The sequence below is a fragment of the Olea europaea genome, chromosome 2, assembly GCF_002742605.1.
Source record: "Olea europaea var. sylvestris chromosome 2, O_europaea_v1, whole genome shotgun sequence".
NCBI classification, from domain to species: Eukaryota; Viridiplantae; Streptophyta; class Magnoliopsida; order Lamiales; family Oleaceae; genus Olea; species Olea europaea.
Genome location: NC_036238.1, coordinates 2,566,052 through 2,584,655, shown reverse-complemented (window position 1 = coordinate 2,584,655; position 18,604 = coordinate 2,566,052). Strand labels below are relative to the sequence as shown.

Sequence of the window (18,604 nt, the reverse complement as noted above, 5' to 3'; positions counted from 1 at the left end):
CTTATAAATAGCCCCCTTCAACAGCCTTATAATCTCTGAAATATATATATATATATATATATATATATATATATAAAATTGGATGTTTTTATATATGCCGGATAGCATTATTCAAACAAGTATCAAGTATCAGACATGATGGCCCATCGGGGCATAGCCCAATGGTGTAAAGGACAGGAGTGAGGTTATCTCACACCTTGCTGACAGCCGAAGTGTGGGGGTTCGATTTCTGAGACATGTGATTGAATTTCTTGTAGGCGCAGTGTACAGGTAGCTCTTATTTCCTGGCCTGTTGGGGCACATCCAGCGATTTATCTCCCTCACAAAGCTCTAGGGGAAGAGCTGTGGGGGCCTCAAGGTTGGGTTCAACCATTTTTTTTTCCAGCTCAGCAACACACACCATACGAGGTATCAACTTCAACTGTTGTCTGTGCAAAACAGAATATAAAACTTCCGCAATAAACCAAATCATTGGTGCACATTGCGTGTTGGGAAGCTAGCAAAGAGAAGATCAATGGCAAGAGTAGGCGGGCACCGATACTGTTACAAAGATGTGCTTCCATTCACAGCCCTGGTGGCGATGGAGTGCTCCAACGTCGGCCTCAACACACTGTTCAAATTCGCCACTAACCACGGGATGAGCCGCCATGTTTTCGTCGTTTACGCCTATGCAGTGGCGGCGCTTGTCCTACTTCCGGCGATGTTTCTCTGTAGAAGCAGATCGAGAGTACTTCCTCAGTTGAACTTCTCTATCATGATCAAAACTTTTCTACTCGGAGTTATTGGGTGAGTGAGTTTAACTCTACACATGTGACTGTTTTCAATTAGTGATTGGAAATCATATAAGTTCATGAGTCTCCTCATTGAACTTCTCCTTCATGATCAAGTTTTTTCTGCTCGGAATCGTAAGATGGGTAAATTGTTCAATTTACGTATCTAATTTAGTTCAATTAGTGGTTAGAATTGGGACAATTTGAATGAATTGAACTTCTCTCCATCATGGTCGGAATATTTCTTTTCGAAATCACTGGTTGGGAAAAATTGTTCAATATACACACCTAATTCACTTGAATTAGTAACTGGAAATCGAGAAATTCGATGAATTAAAGCATTCTGATTACATGAATTTTGTGGTAAGACAGGTGTGCATCTCAGATCATGGGTTATACCGGAATCAGTTATGGATCACCAACGCTTGCGTCAGCCATCAGCAACCTGACGCCGGCTTTTACTTTCGTGCTTGCCATCATATTCAGGTTTCTTTCACCTTTAATCCTTTTATTTGTCCTTTTCTTACCTCTTCCAGCTTTACTGATGTCCTCTGCCTATGATATTTTTGGTTTGATTTTTTTAAAGATCAAGAGTTGAACTGGGATTTTTTTTTTTAATCAGAATTCTGATGTGAATCGATGAGTTCTTGACTTGTATTAATTATTGCTTACTCTATGATTTTTTGCTTATTACAGAATCAGTTTCGGCCTATTTGATTCAGTTTTGACAGCTTTGGTTACATTAGATTGGATTATTTAGGTTAATAAGAGTTAAAATACTCCAAGTTGGACCAATGATTAGATAGCTTATCGTCGATTGTGGCCAAGAAGTCTGTGTGATAATCACATAACTTACGACTCAAAAACTCTTAAAATTTACGCAAAAGGAAGGGTTGACTTTGGATCTTGCAGTGAATTCAATAAATTATAGTTGAAGTCCCCAATCTATGGTAAGCACGTAATAACGTTCTTATGACAACTAAGTCATCAATCTTTATTCTGTAGTAAGTTGCTCATCAACCTTATTGGGTAGGAACCACATAATTAGTTACATCGAATTAAGATAATCCTTCGACATTGCTTCTTCCACTCAAACCATTACTTTAGAAATGTAGTTATACCATTTCTAAACTCGGTAATTGAAAGCTAACATAGGATTATATTAAATTACTTGACTATCGAAAATTTTTTCACATACATATCTTCTTCGGTGCTATTCAGTACCATTGAACAGTGCTATGAATGCATTATTTGCTTTGTTTGTCTCACCCAATTATTACTAGATTATCAGGGCAGTTGCATATTCCCGAAAAGGATAGAAAAGCATGTCTTGGAATTTCCTTCCAATATTAGATGGATAGAAAGCTAAAGTTGTGCCTAATTGAGTTTTCTACTTTTCTTGAAACTGAGGAAGTGGTCCCCTTTGTAGGATGGAAAAGCTAGAACCGTCGAGCACAAGTAGCCGAGCTAAGGTGGTTGGCACCCTGGTCTCAATATCAGGTGCATTTGTAGTGACTCTTTTCAAGGGTCCAAGCATCAATTCCCCACCTGACAAGCATCAAATTCTACATTCATCACGATCAAACTGGATTATTGGCAGCTTATTTCTCACCATTGAATACATTTTGGTGCCAGTGTGGTACATTGTTCTGGTCAGGATACCAAAAGCTAATTCTTACAATCTTTTATTGGGAAATTTGCAGATACCAGTCTCAAAGTTTTACAAATAAAACATTAGTCTCCATCCAACTTTTTCTAGCTCAGAGATTCTCAAACTCCCATTTTTGGTGCAAGTCAATCCCGATTGAATGAAATCATCAATCTTTTCCCCGTATGACCAACCATAAAAATGCAAGGTATAAAATGCTTAGACGTGACATCTTTTGTTCAGAGCAAAATGGGTCAATTTTGGATAACTCTCAGAATAAGTCATTGTGTAAGACAAGTGACTATTTGATGGAAAAATTGACAGTTTTCGTCAAGTAGAGACCAATATGACCATGCACCAAAAGTGGATGTTTGGAGGTATAAAGGGGAGAAATTTGTTTAAAAAAAAAAAAAACCTTTATGATCTATTTTTGAAAGTATGGTAACTTAGTTTGCAAACTTCCCCTTACTACTAGTGCTGATTTTTGAAAAATAAATGGAAATTGACTTGGTGTTTTATTCATAGACGCATATCATGAAAGAGTACCCAGCAGAGCTGACACTGATGTTCTTCTACAACTTATTTGTGAGCATCCTAGCTGCATTCGTAGGTCTCATTGCTGAACCAGACTCTAGCAAATGGATAATAAGACCTAACATCTCGTTGGCCTCTATCTTATGCTCTGTAAGTGATGATAATAGTTGCTTGTTCCTTAATTCCCACCAGACTCTGAAGTTTGACATTGATAAGAAATAAAAATATACAGGGGGTTTTTGGCTCCGGCTTGAACAATGTTATTCATACATGGGCCTTGCACTTAAGGGGGCCAGTCTATGTGGCCATGTTCAAGCCATTGTCCATTGCCATTGCAGCCGCCATGGGAGTCATTATCCTTGGTGATACTCTTTATCTAGGAAGGTACGCCTATACACTACCCTACCCCTCGCACCTAGCAACAAAGCCCTGATTGGGCTCCATTTTATCCAATAAAATAATATTACACGTAAATCTAAAACTTTTCCTTTTTTTTTAACCATGCATTCTTTGAAAAGAAAAATACTATTCCAAAATACATTTTCCCCAAAAATGCATTATAATGAAGCTCTAACAGGGGCGAAATAACTACTTTCTGTTTTCCTTGTGCTATTTTGCAGCATCATTGGTGCAACGATAATAGCGATTGGATTTTATACTGTAATGTGGGGCAAAACAAAAGAGGGGATAGCCGAATTTGATGAAATCAGTGATCTGGAATCTGTGGCTACGCAAAAACATCCCTTGTTGCGAAGTTACAAAACTGAAGGGACAGAGAAGAGGTGATTATTATGCAGAGAGTAATTCTCTCTTATGTAAAACAGATTATGTATAGCTTATAATTGAATCGGTATGCAGAGAGTAATTCTCTCTTATGTAAAACAGATTAATTCTCTCTTATGTAAAACAGATTATGTATAGCTTATAATTGAATCGGTATGCAGCGAGTAATTCTCTCTTATGTAAAACAGATTATGTATAGCTTCTGATTGACTCGGTATACAGAGAGAAATTCTCTCTTTTGTAAGATAGATATTTATAGCTTAGCTAAACCCAAATATCAGAAGGTAAAGCTACTACCTTCTTTCTTTGCTTCAAAATTCTCCTGCCAATGAATTTCAGAATGCAATTTCCAGATTCTCTATAGTGAGATGTAAATTCTACAAAATGTGGAGCTCTTGGTAGAACTTTGATGAACTAATCTCAACTCCAGTGAGATCCCAGGGCAAAATAATATCAGCATTATTTTGACACTGAGAGTCTTTCCTTCTTTGTAACGCGAAGTTCACCAAGAGAACAGTGAGTTTTAATCAACAACAAATATCGTAAATAATAACCGTAAAATAAAATGGAAAGAAAACGCAGAAAAAAATAAAGATGAACACAAGATTTTTCACCCTAAGGTAAAAGGTTTAGAACCGGAGTTCCTAATCCCCTTTTGAGCTTCCGTCAAACCGGAAGAAAATCACTATATCACTGAAATCATCAAAATTGAACGGTCCAGTACAGATCTCTTGGCACTCAGTGGAAGTCACGCAACATTTCCCAAAAATAAGCCTCACAAATCATAACAACATTCACTCAAGAATGAAGGATCAAAGCCTATACATCAATCACTCAAGATCTATACACGGCTGGTGATTTTTCATCATAAATGGGCTAAAAGAAAGAGTGCAGTAGAGAGAACAGAAGAGAACCACAGAGAGAGTTTGAGAGGCAGTGAGAGAACTGAAGAGACTTCAATTAGAAACCCTAGGGTCAATTATAAATCGAAGCCACTAGAAGCCCTTTATCCAACGGTATAGGGGAGAACACTTGGCAAGATCTGAAGTATCCGTTCTTATTAAAAAATCGTGTTTTCAGCAACACGTTTTTACCACAATAATGGGCAACTTGAATTATCAATGGATAACCTGACCCACAAGCCCAGCTTCTGAAAATGAACTAGCCCATCATCATTGTGCCATAATTTCTCCACATTCTCCACCTTGGTACAATGATTCCAGTTTCATCTATAGTGATTTCTCCAACTTTTTGACATCATTTGCTCTTATTCCTGATACACAAATCAGTAAAAGTTAATATTCAATTGTTTTAAACAGTTCAAAAACTTGTTTAAAGGCAGCACTTTGGTTCCAACATCAACAGGATTAAATTGTGTAGAAATCTTTTCAAGTTTAACAACACCTTGAGAAATTACATCTCTAATAAAATGAAATTTCACATCAACATATTTTGATCTATTATGAAGCACATGATTTTAATCAAATATATAGCAGATTGGCTATCAGAGTGCAAGACAACATCATTTATGTAACCAAATTCATTTAGAAGTCCTTTTAGCCAAATTCCTTCTTTAAATGCATCAGTAGCAGTTATATATTATGCTTCAGTTGAAGATAAAGTAACAATCTCTTTAATTGTGATTTTCAGCTTATACAGGAATTACATAAAGTGTACACATAGGCAAAAGTTGATTTTTTGTTGTCCCTAACACCTGCATAATCAGAATCTATGTAACCCCTCAAGATAACACCTTTAGATTGTCTTTTATACTCAATTCCTAGGTCATAAGTTCCTTTTATATATCTTAAAAGCCACTTCATAGCTTCCCAATGAACCTCACCAGGGTTGGACATGTATCTACTCAATACACTTATTGCAATTGTCAAATCAGGTCTAGAACAGATCATTAGATACATAACTGACCCCACAACATTAAAATATGGCACTCTAGCCATTCTCATGAACTCTTCTTCAGTTTTGAGAGATTGGTCATTAGATAATTTGAAGTGATTTGCTAAAGGTAAAGTCACACTTTTAGCATTAGACATTGCAAATCTTTCAAATATTTTCAAAGCATAAGATTTTTGATTTAGACTTATTATGCCCTCTCTTCTATTTCTTTTAATTTCGATACCAAAATTTTTTCTAACAGGACCTAAGTCCTTCATTTCAAATTCAGATTTTAGTTTGTCTTTAATTAACTCTATTTCCTTTATGTCATGACTGGCCAAAATAATATCATCCACATAAAGTAGAAGATAGAGTGAATTCTCACCTCCGTTTCCTTTACAATAAAGACAAGTATCGAAATTACTTATTTTAAAACTAAGTCCAAGTACAAAAGTGTCAAATTTCTTATACCATTGTCTTGGAACTTGTTTTAAATCATAAAGTGACTTTTTAAGAAGGCATACTAAGTCAGAATTTTTATTTACTTCAAAACGTTTAGGTTGTTCCATAAAAATGGTCTCTTCAAGATTTCCATTTAAAAAAGCAGTTTTTACATCTAATTGATCCAATTCCCAATTGAATTGAGCTGCGAGGGCAAGTATAACTATAACAGTTGTAAATTTTACAATAGGGGAAAATATTTCATTAAAGTCTATCCCCTCCTTTTGAGTAAAACCCTTAGCTACAAGTCTGGCCTTATATCTAACGCCGTTCTCATCTTTTTCACCTCTTTTGATCTTATAGATCCACTTGCAATCTATAACTCTCTTTCCCTTAGGTCTCTTGACTAAGGTCCAAGTTTTATTCTTCCTCAAAGATTCTATCTCATCATGCATTGTAGTAAGCCAATGTTTAGAATTCTTGCTACTCATAGCATCTTTATAGGACTCGGGTTCATTCTCAATGAACCCCTGAACAGTAAGAAGAGACATTTCATCATCAAACCTTACAGATGGTCTTATATGTCTCATTTCTCTATCTGTAGCAAGTTGATAATCATTTAAGGGTTGATTTACTTCAAAATCAGATTTATTCAGATCAGTTTCATCAGTAGTTTGAGCCACAATTTAATTATTTTCAATCTGATCAGGTTGTAGATTATCATTATCAACTTGCTCCACCTCAATTTCAGTTCCTCTCCCTTCATTTTCAGTCTGACCATATTCAATTGTGTTATTTTCAGATCTCAAACAAGGCATATTAGATTCATTACACACCACATTTCTACTCAAAATGATCATATAACATTTTGTTTGTTTTACCCAAAGTCTATACCCCTTCACCATAGCCCAAGAAAACACACTTTAGGGCTCTAGGTTCAACTTTTCCTTTAGATTGGTGTGCAAATGCTACACAACCAAATTTTTTTTGATTTCTCAAATCTACAGGTTTTCCTGTCCAAACTTCTTCGGGTGATTTGAGTTGTATAGCACTTGCGGGGCTTCTATTTATGAGATAACTAGCAGTTTTTACAGCTTCTCTCCAAAATAACTTGAGAAGAACGGAACCCAGTAACACACATCTAACTCTTTCAAGAATAGTTCGCTTCATTCTTTCAGCCAAGCCATTTTGTTGTGGGGTGTGTGTCACTGTTATGTGTCTTAGAATACCATGCTCTTTGCACAATTCATCAAATTCATAATTGCAAAATTCCAGCCCATTATCAGTCCTCAACACTTTAATCTTTTTATTTGTTTGATTTTCAACCAAGATTTTTCATTCTTTAAAAGTATTAAAAGTGTCAGACTCATGTTTAAGTAGAAAGAGCCATTTTTTCTTAGAAAAATCGTCTATGATTAAAAGAAAAAATCTGAAACCAGTATGTGTGGGCATAGAAGCTGGTTCCCAAAGATCAGAATGCAAATACTCAAGAATAGACACAGATTTATGCATCTCAGGCAGAAATGGGAGTCTATTTTGCTTTCCTAGTATGCAATAATCACAAAAATCGAGTTTCTCAATTATATCTTTACCAAAGACACCTTGTTTTTTCAAAATCTGTAAGCCTTTGTCACTAATATGACCCAATCTTTTGTGTCATAGTTGTGACTTATCACTGTGGGCAGAAATTGCTGCTGACGTGGAGTCAAAAAAGTTTTGAGTGTGTAAAATGTAAAGCCCATGTCTCTTGGGGGCTTCGGCAACAAGTTGAGAGCCCCTCAAGATTTTAATGTATCTCTTGTTAATCACAATGTTGTAGTTTAGGTCATCTAGGACACCTAAGAATATGGGATTTCTTTGTAGGTCAGAAACATACCTAATTTTTTCTAAAGTCAATTCATTATTATTCTCAAACCTTAAGGTGATTGTTCCTATTCCTTTTACCTGACATGGCATGTGATTACCCATTAACACTTGGCCTCCATTTACATTTTCAAAATCAATAAACCACTCTCTTTTAGTACACATATAAAAGGTGCAACCTGAGTCAAGGATCCACTCCTGACTAGGTGAATTGCGTGTAACAACATAAACCTAGTCTGCATTGTACTCATTTTTATAAGCCAAGGTAGCACCACCATCATTATTAGACTTATTTTCAAGTCATTAAGTATCTTATGGCAATCTTTGATAAAATGACCTTCACCTAAACAGTAAAAACATTTTTTACCCTTAGTCTTATTTTTCATTTTATCTTTAAAGTTCACCTTCTTCTTGTATCCAGATTTCTTATTGAAATTGGCCATCTTTGGATTTGAATTAGGTTTGGACTTAACCATCAAATTTTCATCACTAATAGATTCTCTCTTTTCAGATTTTAACTCTAACTTTTTGTTTCTCAATGTATTTATTATCACGTCAGTAGTCAGAGTCTCCCTTCCATATTCAATAGTATTTTTAACATCTCTATATTTATCATTTATTGAATTTAACAAAACCACAACCAATTGTTCTTTTGAGAGTTTCTCATCACAGTCGGCTAGGTCACGGGATAATCTATTGAATCTATCAATGTTTGCCTCAAGATCAAGAGATGGATCCAATTTGAAACTAAAAAATTGTTTTAGAAGATACACTTTATTAGGCATGATTTTATTCAAATAAGTATCTTCCAATTTCTTCTACAACTCAGCAGTAGTTTTTGTCTCATCAATTTCTCTTAACACATTGTCAGACAAATGCAAGAATATAGAACTCCATGCAATTTCATCAAGTTCAGTTATCTTAGTTTCTTCCATATCATCAGGCCATGACTCATCAATGACTTTTGCACATTTTTGTTGAAGTAAAAGAGCTCGCATTTTCTGGCACCAAAGTCTAAAGTCTCATTTACCATTAAAGATTTCCAATTCAAATTTAGTTGATATAATCAAAACACAATTTGACTTTTGACAGTACAAGCAGATCACATAAATTTTGAACAGTATTTGCAACATGCAGTATCTCAAATATCATACACAATAATTAATATGAAGTGTACAACCAGCAAGTTGTATGGCACAAATTATTCAGCAGTAACACTCAGCAGTTCATTCAATTTCCAGATAACCAGTTTACTCAAAAAACCAGCAAATTATCAAGTCACAGTAATATCATCACAGCATATTTTATTCATTCCATACAAGATACTTGCAAGAATCATAAAGGAATATTAAACCATCGACCTTTACTCAAGATAGCCCTCAGATTCCCGACAACTCACGATTTCTAGACAAAGGAACTATCAAGAAGTCTTCGGTTTAAATTTTACCACAGTTGCAAGAGTCACAAGATAGAATCAGATAATATATACTGTAACTTGAAGATAAATGGAATGAACACACCAAAAAACCCCTATTAGGGTTTCAAGGATCAACCGAAAATTTACAGAACCAGTTCGAGTAGTTTTGAATTTTTTGACACCAGTACCAAGAACCCCCGTCACGAGCTCTGATACCACTGTAACGCGAAGTTCACCAAGAGAACAACGAGTTTTAATCAACAACAAATATCGTAAATAATAACCGTAAAATAAAATGGAAAGAAAACGCAGAAAAATATAAAGATGAACACAAGATTTTTTGCCCTAAGGCAAGATGTTCAGAATTGGAGTTCCTAATCCCCTTTTGAGCTTCCGTCAAACTAGAAGAAAATCACTATATCACTAAAATCATCAAAATCAAACGGTCTAGTATAGATCTCTTGGCACTCGGGGGAGAAATAAGTAACTTAATTCAACTTTCACCAACAATAATATTAATTATTACATGACTTATTTATTTATAAGAAAAACATGCAATTAAGCAGGAGAAACCAATAACAAATGGAGTGACGATCTCAATAACGCACCTTTGAACGTAAATATGGAACAGAAACAGTAGAGAACACAAATCTATCAATAATATAATATGAAGGTAGTCTGCCATTAGTATGTACTGGGATAAAGTGTAGCGACCAAGAAAAAAAAATATTTTGTGGCATTTTAAAAAAAATATATTTTTTTGTAGGACTTGAAAATAATTCGAGTTATATTTAATATGTCTCCATGACCCTCCAAAGAGTTCAAAATAAAGTTTTGGTCACGATGGTAAAGTTTTGCGCACTTTTTTTAGAAACTTTTGTAAGGTATCGAATTTTTAATAAACCACGATTTTTTTTTTTTTTTTTTTTTTTTTTTTTTTTTTTTTTTGATGACATACTTTACAGTAATTGTTGCTTATATGTTAAGTTCTTAATTGAAAACAGAAAAAACTATATAAATTGATAATATAGTACCAAACAATCCCAATTTCATTTCATTACATCTTTCTCACTTGGAGTTGTCCTTTACTAATGCATCTCCAATTATTTTTTTATTTCATTATCCTTCAACCTGACTTTTCATTTTCCCCACTAGACTTGTCATTTGAATCATCCATTAAATGCCATAACCTTTCAAATCATTTAATGCCCATTATGTTAATTATCACACACACACACACACACACACACACACACACAAAATCCCATTTCATATGAAAGGCATCCTAGACATTTGTAACTCACCAATTATGTACATAATTAATGTTTCACTAACATTATTTTTTTAATCCCAATTTGGCCATTACCATTGCCATCATTCTTTTGCAATTGAAAATAAAAAATCTCCTATAACCTCTAAGGCCACATTTTTCAATCCCAAACTATTATACTTTTACATAAATTTATTTTGCTCCTTTTCCATAGATTAAAGGAACCTCTAAATCTAAAAGTTCATTTGAAGAAGAGGCTTAGTATGCTGCAATTTATTTTGTACATAAAAAGGGTATTCAAACTCCAAGTGTTTAAGCCAGGGGTGTTTTGGCATTTCTGTAAGTGATGTAAGAATTATTTGTTTTCGTTTTGCATTAAACGTGTTATTGTGTTACTCATGATGAAAACGCCGTTTGGTGATTCAAATAAGAGAAAGAGATTGAAAGTGACACTAATGACCAAAGTTTACACTTGTGTTATTGTGTTACTCATGAAGGAAGCACCGTTGGGTGGTTCAAATACGATAAAGAGATTGATGATGACACAAATGATCAAAGTTTACATTTCTGAAAATATATATTTTTACAATTTACTTAAGTGTTTTCCTACTAGGTATTGCCTATTCATATAACAGATCGTATGGTAGGACACAAATTGGGAGAATTTGTACCTACTTTAAATTTTAGAGGACATGCAAAAAGTAATAATCGATCTTAGCGTTAATCTTTTTTTTTTTAATATATGATAGATAGATACTTATGATTAATTAATAGGAGGCAAACCCTATGTGAAAGAAGAAAAAAATAGAAGTATACGCTTTAGGTCGACATATATCTCTATTAGCTGACAAAGCAAGAAGAGTAATTCATCAAATTCATGGATGTTCCTATGAGGAAACACTTATGATACTAGAACTCATGGTCTATAGAGCATGTTATCGCATTTGAAAATTGCTTTACTCTGCAGTAGCAAATGCTATTTACAATATGGATTCCAACGAAGCCAATTTAGTCGTTAGTAAGGCCGAAGTTAACGAGGGTACTACTGTGAAGAAATTCAAACCTTGAGCTCGAGGACGTAGTTATCTGATAAAAAGACCTACCTGTCATATAACTATTGGAGTGAAAGATATATCTTTAGATGAAGAATATGGATAGATATATTCGTTAAAAAAACCTAGATGGAAAAATAAGTATACAACTAAGGTATATCATGATATGTATAGTATTGGGGGAGTATGTAACAAAAAAGAAATCCACTTGGTTGAGTTTGGTAGAGCAGGACTACTTTAAGATAGAGACGATAACTAAATAATACAATTGTTGCTAGACCAGACCAGATCACTTGTTGTTTTATCACTGAAGTCACTTTAGTGGTGAGGCTGTGGAGACAGTGCATCCTCAGGTTCAAATCCTGTTAGGCACTTCAGGGTACCACCTGTCGACACTTGAGATCTCGCAGGAGATGATGGAGACAGACTTTCTTCAGAATTGCCATCATTTCCTTACAGCGTGTCATTGGCCTTACATGATTGGAATCATTACAATGATCGCTGTGCGAATGGTGTCTTCTTCTTACGTCCTGAACCTAGCATCTCAAGCATTCGCCTCTTCTCCCCCAAGGCCTCATTCAACTCGGCAAGTTCTTGGGTGCAGCCTCATGTGCTGTCTCCCTCTCTGCGAGCTAGCCGGCAAGAGTAGCAGATTCATCCTCTCTCTCCTTCAAGAACTCCTCGAGAGATTGTAGCACCCTCCATGCCTTGGCCAGTTCCTCCTCGTCCAGACGCCAAGTTCCCCTCTCCCCTTCCGGTTGAATGAAGGAAATCTTCGGGTCTGGCTTTCCTGCTTCAGCTGCCATTACCGCTGCCCTGACAATCCACTCACACAGGTAGATATAGTTTGGAGAAATTCCTCGCATGAGTTCGCTGGATGTTACAGCCACCTTGTATGCATCCTTCCATGAGCCCACCCATCGGGGCTGTCTATCCATGTAGGGCAGAATAATCTTGTGCGCGAACCCAACAAGGTATGGATACAAATAGCCGTTCATGAGGTTCGTGAGTACCTCGCTGAAGATTTTGATCTTCGAAGTCTTATGATGGCTAAGGCAGCAAACCATTGAACACTTTGATACATTTATCGACTCGAACATTGGAGCAACTTGGTCGAGCAGTAGCCGTCTTGCGCAAGGCTAAATTGGGTTATGGATAATTGTGATTACAGATGAGCAGTACCCGAAAAGGGTATGCCCCAACTGCACAACCCCATGCTCCTTTTGCTTCATGCTATAATAATGCACTTCAACATCCTTGACGCGGTCTTTCGAGATCATTAACACTAGCGCAATGGAACGTTGACACCAGGTTGGATGGAATTTACTGGAAAGAAAGGGTGGAGCTTAAATAACTCACTCAGAATGCTTTTTAAAGGATTACGTGGTACAATTAGGTCAAATAAGCCCTTTTAGAATAAATATTCAGCCGCTTGTGAACCTAAAAATACTGTTTTATTTAATGTTTGTTCAATTACTCTTTTACCCGCAAATGCAATATAGGAATTGGGTTCAGCAATATTGATATCTCCCAACATACCAAAATTAGCTATTACCCCACTCGTAGTGGGAGATGTAAGGATTGATACATAAAATAACTTTTTATTCGATTGATAATCATATAAAGCAGACGATATTTTAGCCATTTGCATCTAGTTCAAACTTCCTTCTTGCATGCGTGCCCTCCCGAAAGCGCAAACTATAATAAGATGCAGAAATTTTTGGTAGCGTACTCAATCAAACGGGTGATTTTATCCCCGACTACGAATCCCATACTACCCCCGATAAACTGAAAATCTATAACCCCAATTGCCACAGAAATATCATTTAGTTGACCTATGCTATTTGAACAGCCTCAGTTAATCCTGTCTTTCTTTGATAAGAATTAATACGATCTTTATAAGGCTCCTCCTCCGAATGAAATCCAATGGGATCTAGAGAGACCATGTCTTCATCCATAGGATGTCAAGTAACGGGCGATTGAAAGTTTGATTCTATGTAAACTACTCATTTTCAAACGATATCCACATTGCTCACAAATATTTGTTTTTCATTTCAAAAATTTCTTATAATTTAATCCATAACAATTTTTGCATTGAAGCTACAAATGCCTGTATTTTTTAGTTACAACGAGATCATTAGACCTTTCTCTTAGAGTTAAATCACTACTCTTCGTGTGGGTTCGTATACTAGACCTCGCGCTTTCACTACTATTTGTATGTTTATAAAAAATACACCTAGAAATGTAACTGTCACTACTATCACTTACAATGGACGTATCCATATAGATTTGAGACTGAAGATAACTGTCAATACAACTATTAATGTGATTATTCCAACTATATTGAGTATCATACATGTAACGATTGTAGTAGGGATCTTCACTAGTAGATCCATTATTCAGATAACAAGAATTACGATTACTATAAAAAAAAACTTTCTAGTTCACTCAGAAAAGAAGATCATTGTCAATTTCAAAATCTAATTTTCAATATCAAAATAGATAGAATAACTGTCTCCATTACTATTTCTAACTAAAAAATTATCATCAGAGATGAAATTTCGAATGTCCTTGGTGTCGAATAAATGATCGATATTACTGTAACTAGAATTGTCACGACCCCTCCAACTATGAATATTTTTAGCTTTTCGGATTTCTTTTTTGTCCCATACTCTCCCAATACTATACATGTCATGATATACCATAGTTGTATACTTATTTTTCCATCTAGGTTTTTTTAACGAATATATCTGTCCATATTCATCATGTAAAGATATATCTTTCACTCCAATAGTTATATAACAGATAGATCTTTTTATCGGATAATTACGTCCTCAAGCTCGAGGTTTGAATTTCTTCACGGTAGTACCCTCGTTAACTTAGACCTTACTAATGACTAAATTGCCTTCGTTGGAACCCATATTGTAACTAGCATTTGCTGCTGCAGAGTAAAGCAATTTTCAAATGCGATAACATGCTCTATAGGGCATGAGTTCTAGTATCATAAGTGTTTCCTCATAGGAGCGTCCACGAATTTGATCAATTATTCTTCTTGCTTTGTCAGTCGATAGAGATATATGTCGACCTAAAGCGTATACTTCTGTTTTTTCTTCTTTCGCATAGGTTTGCCTCCTATTAATGAATCATAAGTATCTATCTATAATATATTATAAAAAATAAATTAATGTCGAGATCTATTATCGCTTTTTGCATGTCCTTGAAAATTTAGAGTAGGTACAAATTCTCCCAATTTGTGTCCTACCATACGATCTGTTATATAAATAGGCAAATGTTCCTTGGACTAAGGTTTTTATTCCTTAGCCAAGCGTACCTACTAAAGCGCCTCTATTACAGAAGCGAAAGCAATGTGCCCCAGTCGAAGAGCATCTTTATAAAAGAATGAATGGGAAGCAGGCTGGGTATATATTTCTATAGTTATGTTTACTTCAGCTTGACTATAGTCCTTCAATCGTTCATACAAAAACATCTGGAGAAAAGGAGTGGACGTGAAGTTCTGGATGGCCTACCTCTCTATGGACATCTGAGAATATCTTACTATTTCATCCCACCTTGCATAAAGTATAACTTGTGGTACTCATCACCTACTAAAATTTTACAAGTTGACTCACGACATGGCAGTGGTTTAGCATAGTGGCGAGTGTTCGGTGATTTGGAAATATTGGAATGACTATGCATAAAGTTTATTTGTTGTTGGATTGAATTTCAGATTCTGTCCTCCTATTTGAAAATTATATAACTTGGGCTATGGTGCATGTTTTAGAGTAAAATTGGTGGGGTTTGAAAGTTTAGGAGAATTTTAACCGTGGCCTTTGAATTTTTCTTAAAAAATTATCTAGAGAAAAAGTTATGTCCGTTTTAGTAGATTGTGTAGGATCATATTCGAATTTTCTGTCCAACATAGTCGAACAATATTTTAGTACCTCAAACATTATCGTCAAGAGCCCACTTTTTTATATGTTGTACGTATTAGAAGGTAATAGTCTCTGTTAAAATTTCAAAATTTTTAGTCGACGTTTGTTAGGTCAAACATATTGTTCAATTTACTGTTGTGCAACTAGTATTTGTGGATTTTTCCCAAAATCTTTTCCAAAATCAAACTTCATCATAGTTGTCTAAGTCTATGTGGACAAATGTCACTCAATATAATTTTTTTTATATTCCAAACTCTAAAATTCTTCTCATTTTCAATTTATTTTGGTTAACATCAAATGGGTCAAACCAAAGAAAGATTGATTTTATAACGCTTCGGGTTCCAAGAATTTGAGGCGTTACAACTTGGCATCAAAACATGGTTTATTTTCTATAGACTTGCATTAGAAACCATATCTTAGGTGTGTTGTGTCACATATAAAGTTGATCAATTTTTTTAATGAAGATCCTAAGCATTGTGCTTGCCATAGCTGCACTATGCCAATTTTGAGGTAAAGAAAGTTTTATAAATATGCTTGTATCTATGTAATGAGTATGAGAAAGTTTATTTTAGATACAATATTTGAAATGTATGTATAAACATCAATATATGTTGGAGTTTGAATACTTTTATGGATAATCATTATTTTACCAAGTATTTTTGAAAAAGTGACCAATTAAATGTTTATTTAAGTCCTCAAGAATTAACTAAAATTTATTAGACACCCATTTATTGGACTTTGAATAATTGTTATGAATCAGATGGTACGGATTAAGAAACTTGTAGGAAGACTAGTTCATCGATGCCTCGTTGATATGAGATTGTGAGGCAATATAAAGAGTTTCGATGGAATTTAATGCACAACATAGGCCATCACATTTGGGAGATGTTAGTAACATGAAGGGAGGTAAGACAACTAGGCCATATGGTCACTGGTTGTCAAGCTACCTGTCTCCTTATTGAGACCTTACCAAAAGAGTGGCTAGAGGTGGTCGAATCGATTTATAGTTATTTATGGGAAGTTGTTGTGCTTACCTTACCTCGAGAGATTGATTATGAGGCCTTCTACACAGAGTTAATTGAGCAGTGAGAGTTGGCCCGACTTGCGATCCCCGAGGATGATAGTGTATTTACTGAGATGCCCATTAGTAAAGATGCACCTTCAACTATTTCGATCGATGAGGCTTAGCCTTCTAAGAAACCTAGGATTCATGAAGCCTAGATTAATAACGATAATGACAATGATGAATTTATAAGTGAATTTTAGTAGTTTTTATCAGGTGTAATTGTTGTTGATGTTTAGTAGGATTTCTTTTATGATTCTGTGGACTAGCGCCAGACTCTCTTTTATTATTTTATGTTCCTCCTGGATGATTCTTATGAGATATTAACAAAATATGTTGAGCTATAAATCTTTTTTTCTTATGTTGTGCAAGTATCATTGACTTATCTAAATGATATTGCAATTATTTTGGTATATACAGATATGGCACAAGCGAGGATAATCAGGGAGTTAAGGCGGGAGATTGATGAGTTGAAACAGACCTTGCCAGCTCAGGCTACACCTCCAACACCTCGAGCTTCACTAGTTTCCCAAGCACTGCTAGCGCCACCAACACACCCGACTGCACCGCCTATTCCGACGGTAGAACAATTTCGTAGATATTGACCACCCTACCTTTGAAGGTGGAAATGACCTTCTAGCAGTTTACGAGTGGTTGCGTATTATTGAGAAGATCTTTTAGCACATCTCTTGTCCAGAAAATCAAAAAGTATTATGTTTAGAGTTTATGCTAATTGGAAGAGCATGCCATTTGTGGGAATTCGCATCATGCATTCGCACCGAGAAGGAACAACATAACCTAATTTGGAATCAGTTCAAGATGGAACTAACAGAAAAGCTTTTTCCACAAGCCATGCGAGACTATAATGAGATAGAATTCTTAAGACTGGTACATGGAGCATTCTGAATATAAGAGCAAATTCGAGAAATTGTCCCGATTGCCCCACATCTTGTAAGTACTAAGATCATGAAGGCAAAACGTTATGAGATGGGCCTGAGCCAGAGATTAGGCGGATTGTGAGTTTACATGATCTCACCATTTTTCAAGCAGTGGTAAAGAAAGCTCAAATAGTAACCTATTCAAGGGTGAAGTTTGTAAATCAAGGACACCATAAGGACTTCGGGAAATGGAAGTGAAAGGATAGAAATAAGAATACTGGACAATATAAGAAGCAAACGCATATAGCTCAGCCAAGCAATCCTTTATCCCAATGTCCTAAGTGCAACAAGTTTCACAAAGGAGAATGTTTGTATGGAAAGGCTATAAGTATGCAACCCGACAATGTGGCTTCTTCATGCACATTGATTAAAAAACCTGAGCAAGAGAAGAAGGGAAAGGAAAGGGTGTTTGCTTTGATTCAATATGAGATTGCCAAAAATCCAAACGTGATCACAAGTATTTTATCTGTCTCTAATATTCCTGTTTACGTCCTGATTGATTCCTGTGGGACACATTCATTAATATCTAATACATGTCTAGCTAAGATTAATGCTTCATGTCAAAAGAATGATAGTGTACTAGAGGTTAGTATGCCATCAGGGGAAACTATTGACACGGATAGGATAGCAAAGGGAATATAGATAAATTTTGATAGACTAACTTTAGAGGCCGACTTGTATGCTATAGAGATGAAAGATTTTGATATTATTTTAGATATGAATTGGTTAGGTGAGAATCGAGCCATGATAGTATGTTTTGAGAAAGAGGAAAATTTTTCGAAGACCGGGAGAAAAGGAGTTCAGATTTTATGGATCGAGGAATAAGGCCCTTCCTTGCATCATCTTCGCTTTAAAAGAGGAGAGCATGCTGAGAAAAGTTGACTGTCAAGGATATCTTGTCAGTCTTACTAGCACCTTCACTCAAGAAAAAAGTATTAGATTATGAACCAATAGTACGGGAGTATGTTGACGTGGTTCCCGATGATCTACTGGATACTCC

The 18,604-nt window shown here is 35.5% G+C and overlaps 1 protein-coding gene across 1 annotated transcript; it reads left to right on the top strand.

Annotated features, from left to right (window-relative positions):
* Positions 1–454: 454 nt before the first annotated feature.
* On the top strand, positions 455–3,952 carry LOC111408664 (WAT1-related protein At3g28050-like). Its single transcript, XM_023038398.1, has 6 exons — positions 455–786; positions 1,143–1,256; positions 2,200–2,422; positions 2,944–3,102; positions 3,185–3,336; positions 3,573–3,952. The coding sequence occupies exons 1-6, from the start codon at positions 515–517 to the stop codon at positions 3,736–3,738; spliced, it is 1,086 nt and encodes a 361-aa protein (XP_022894166.1). The 5' UTR covers positions 455–514; the 3' UTR covers positions 3,739–3,952.
* The last annotated feature ends 14,652 nt before the right edge of the window (positions 3,953–18,604 follow it).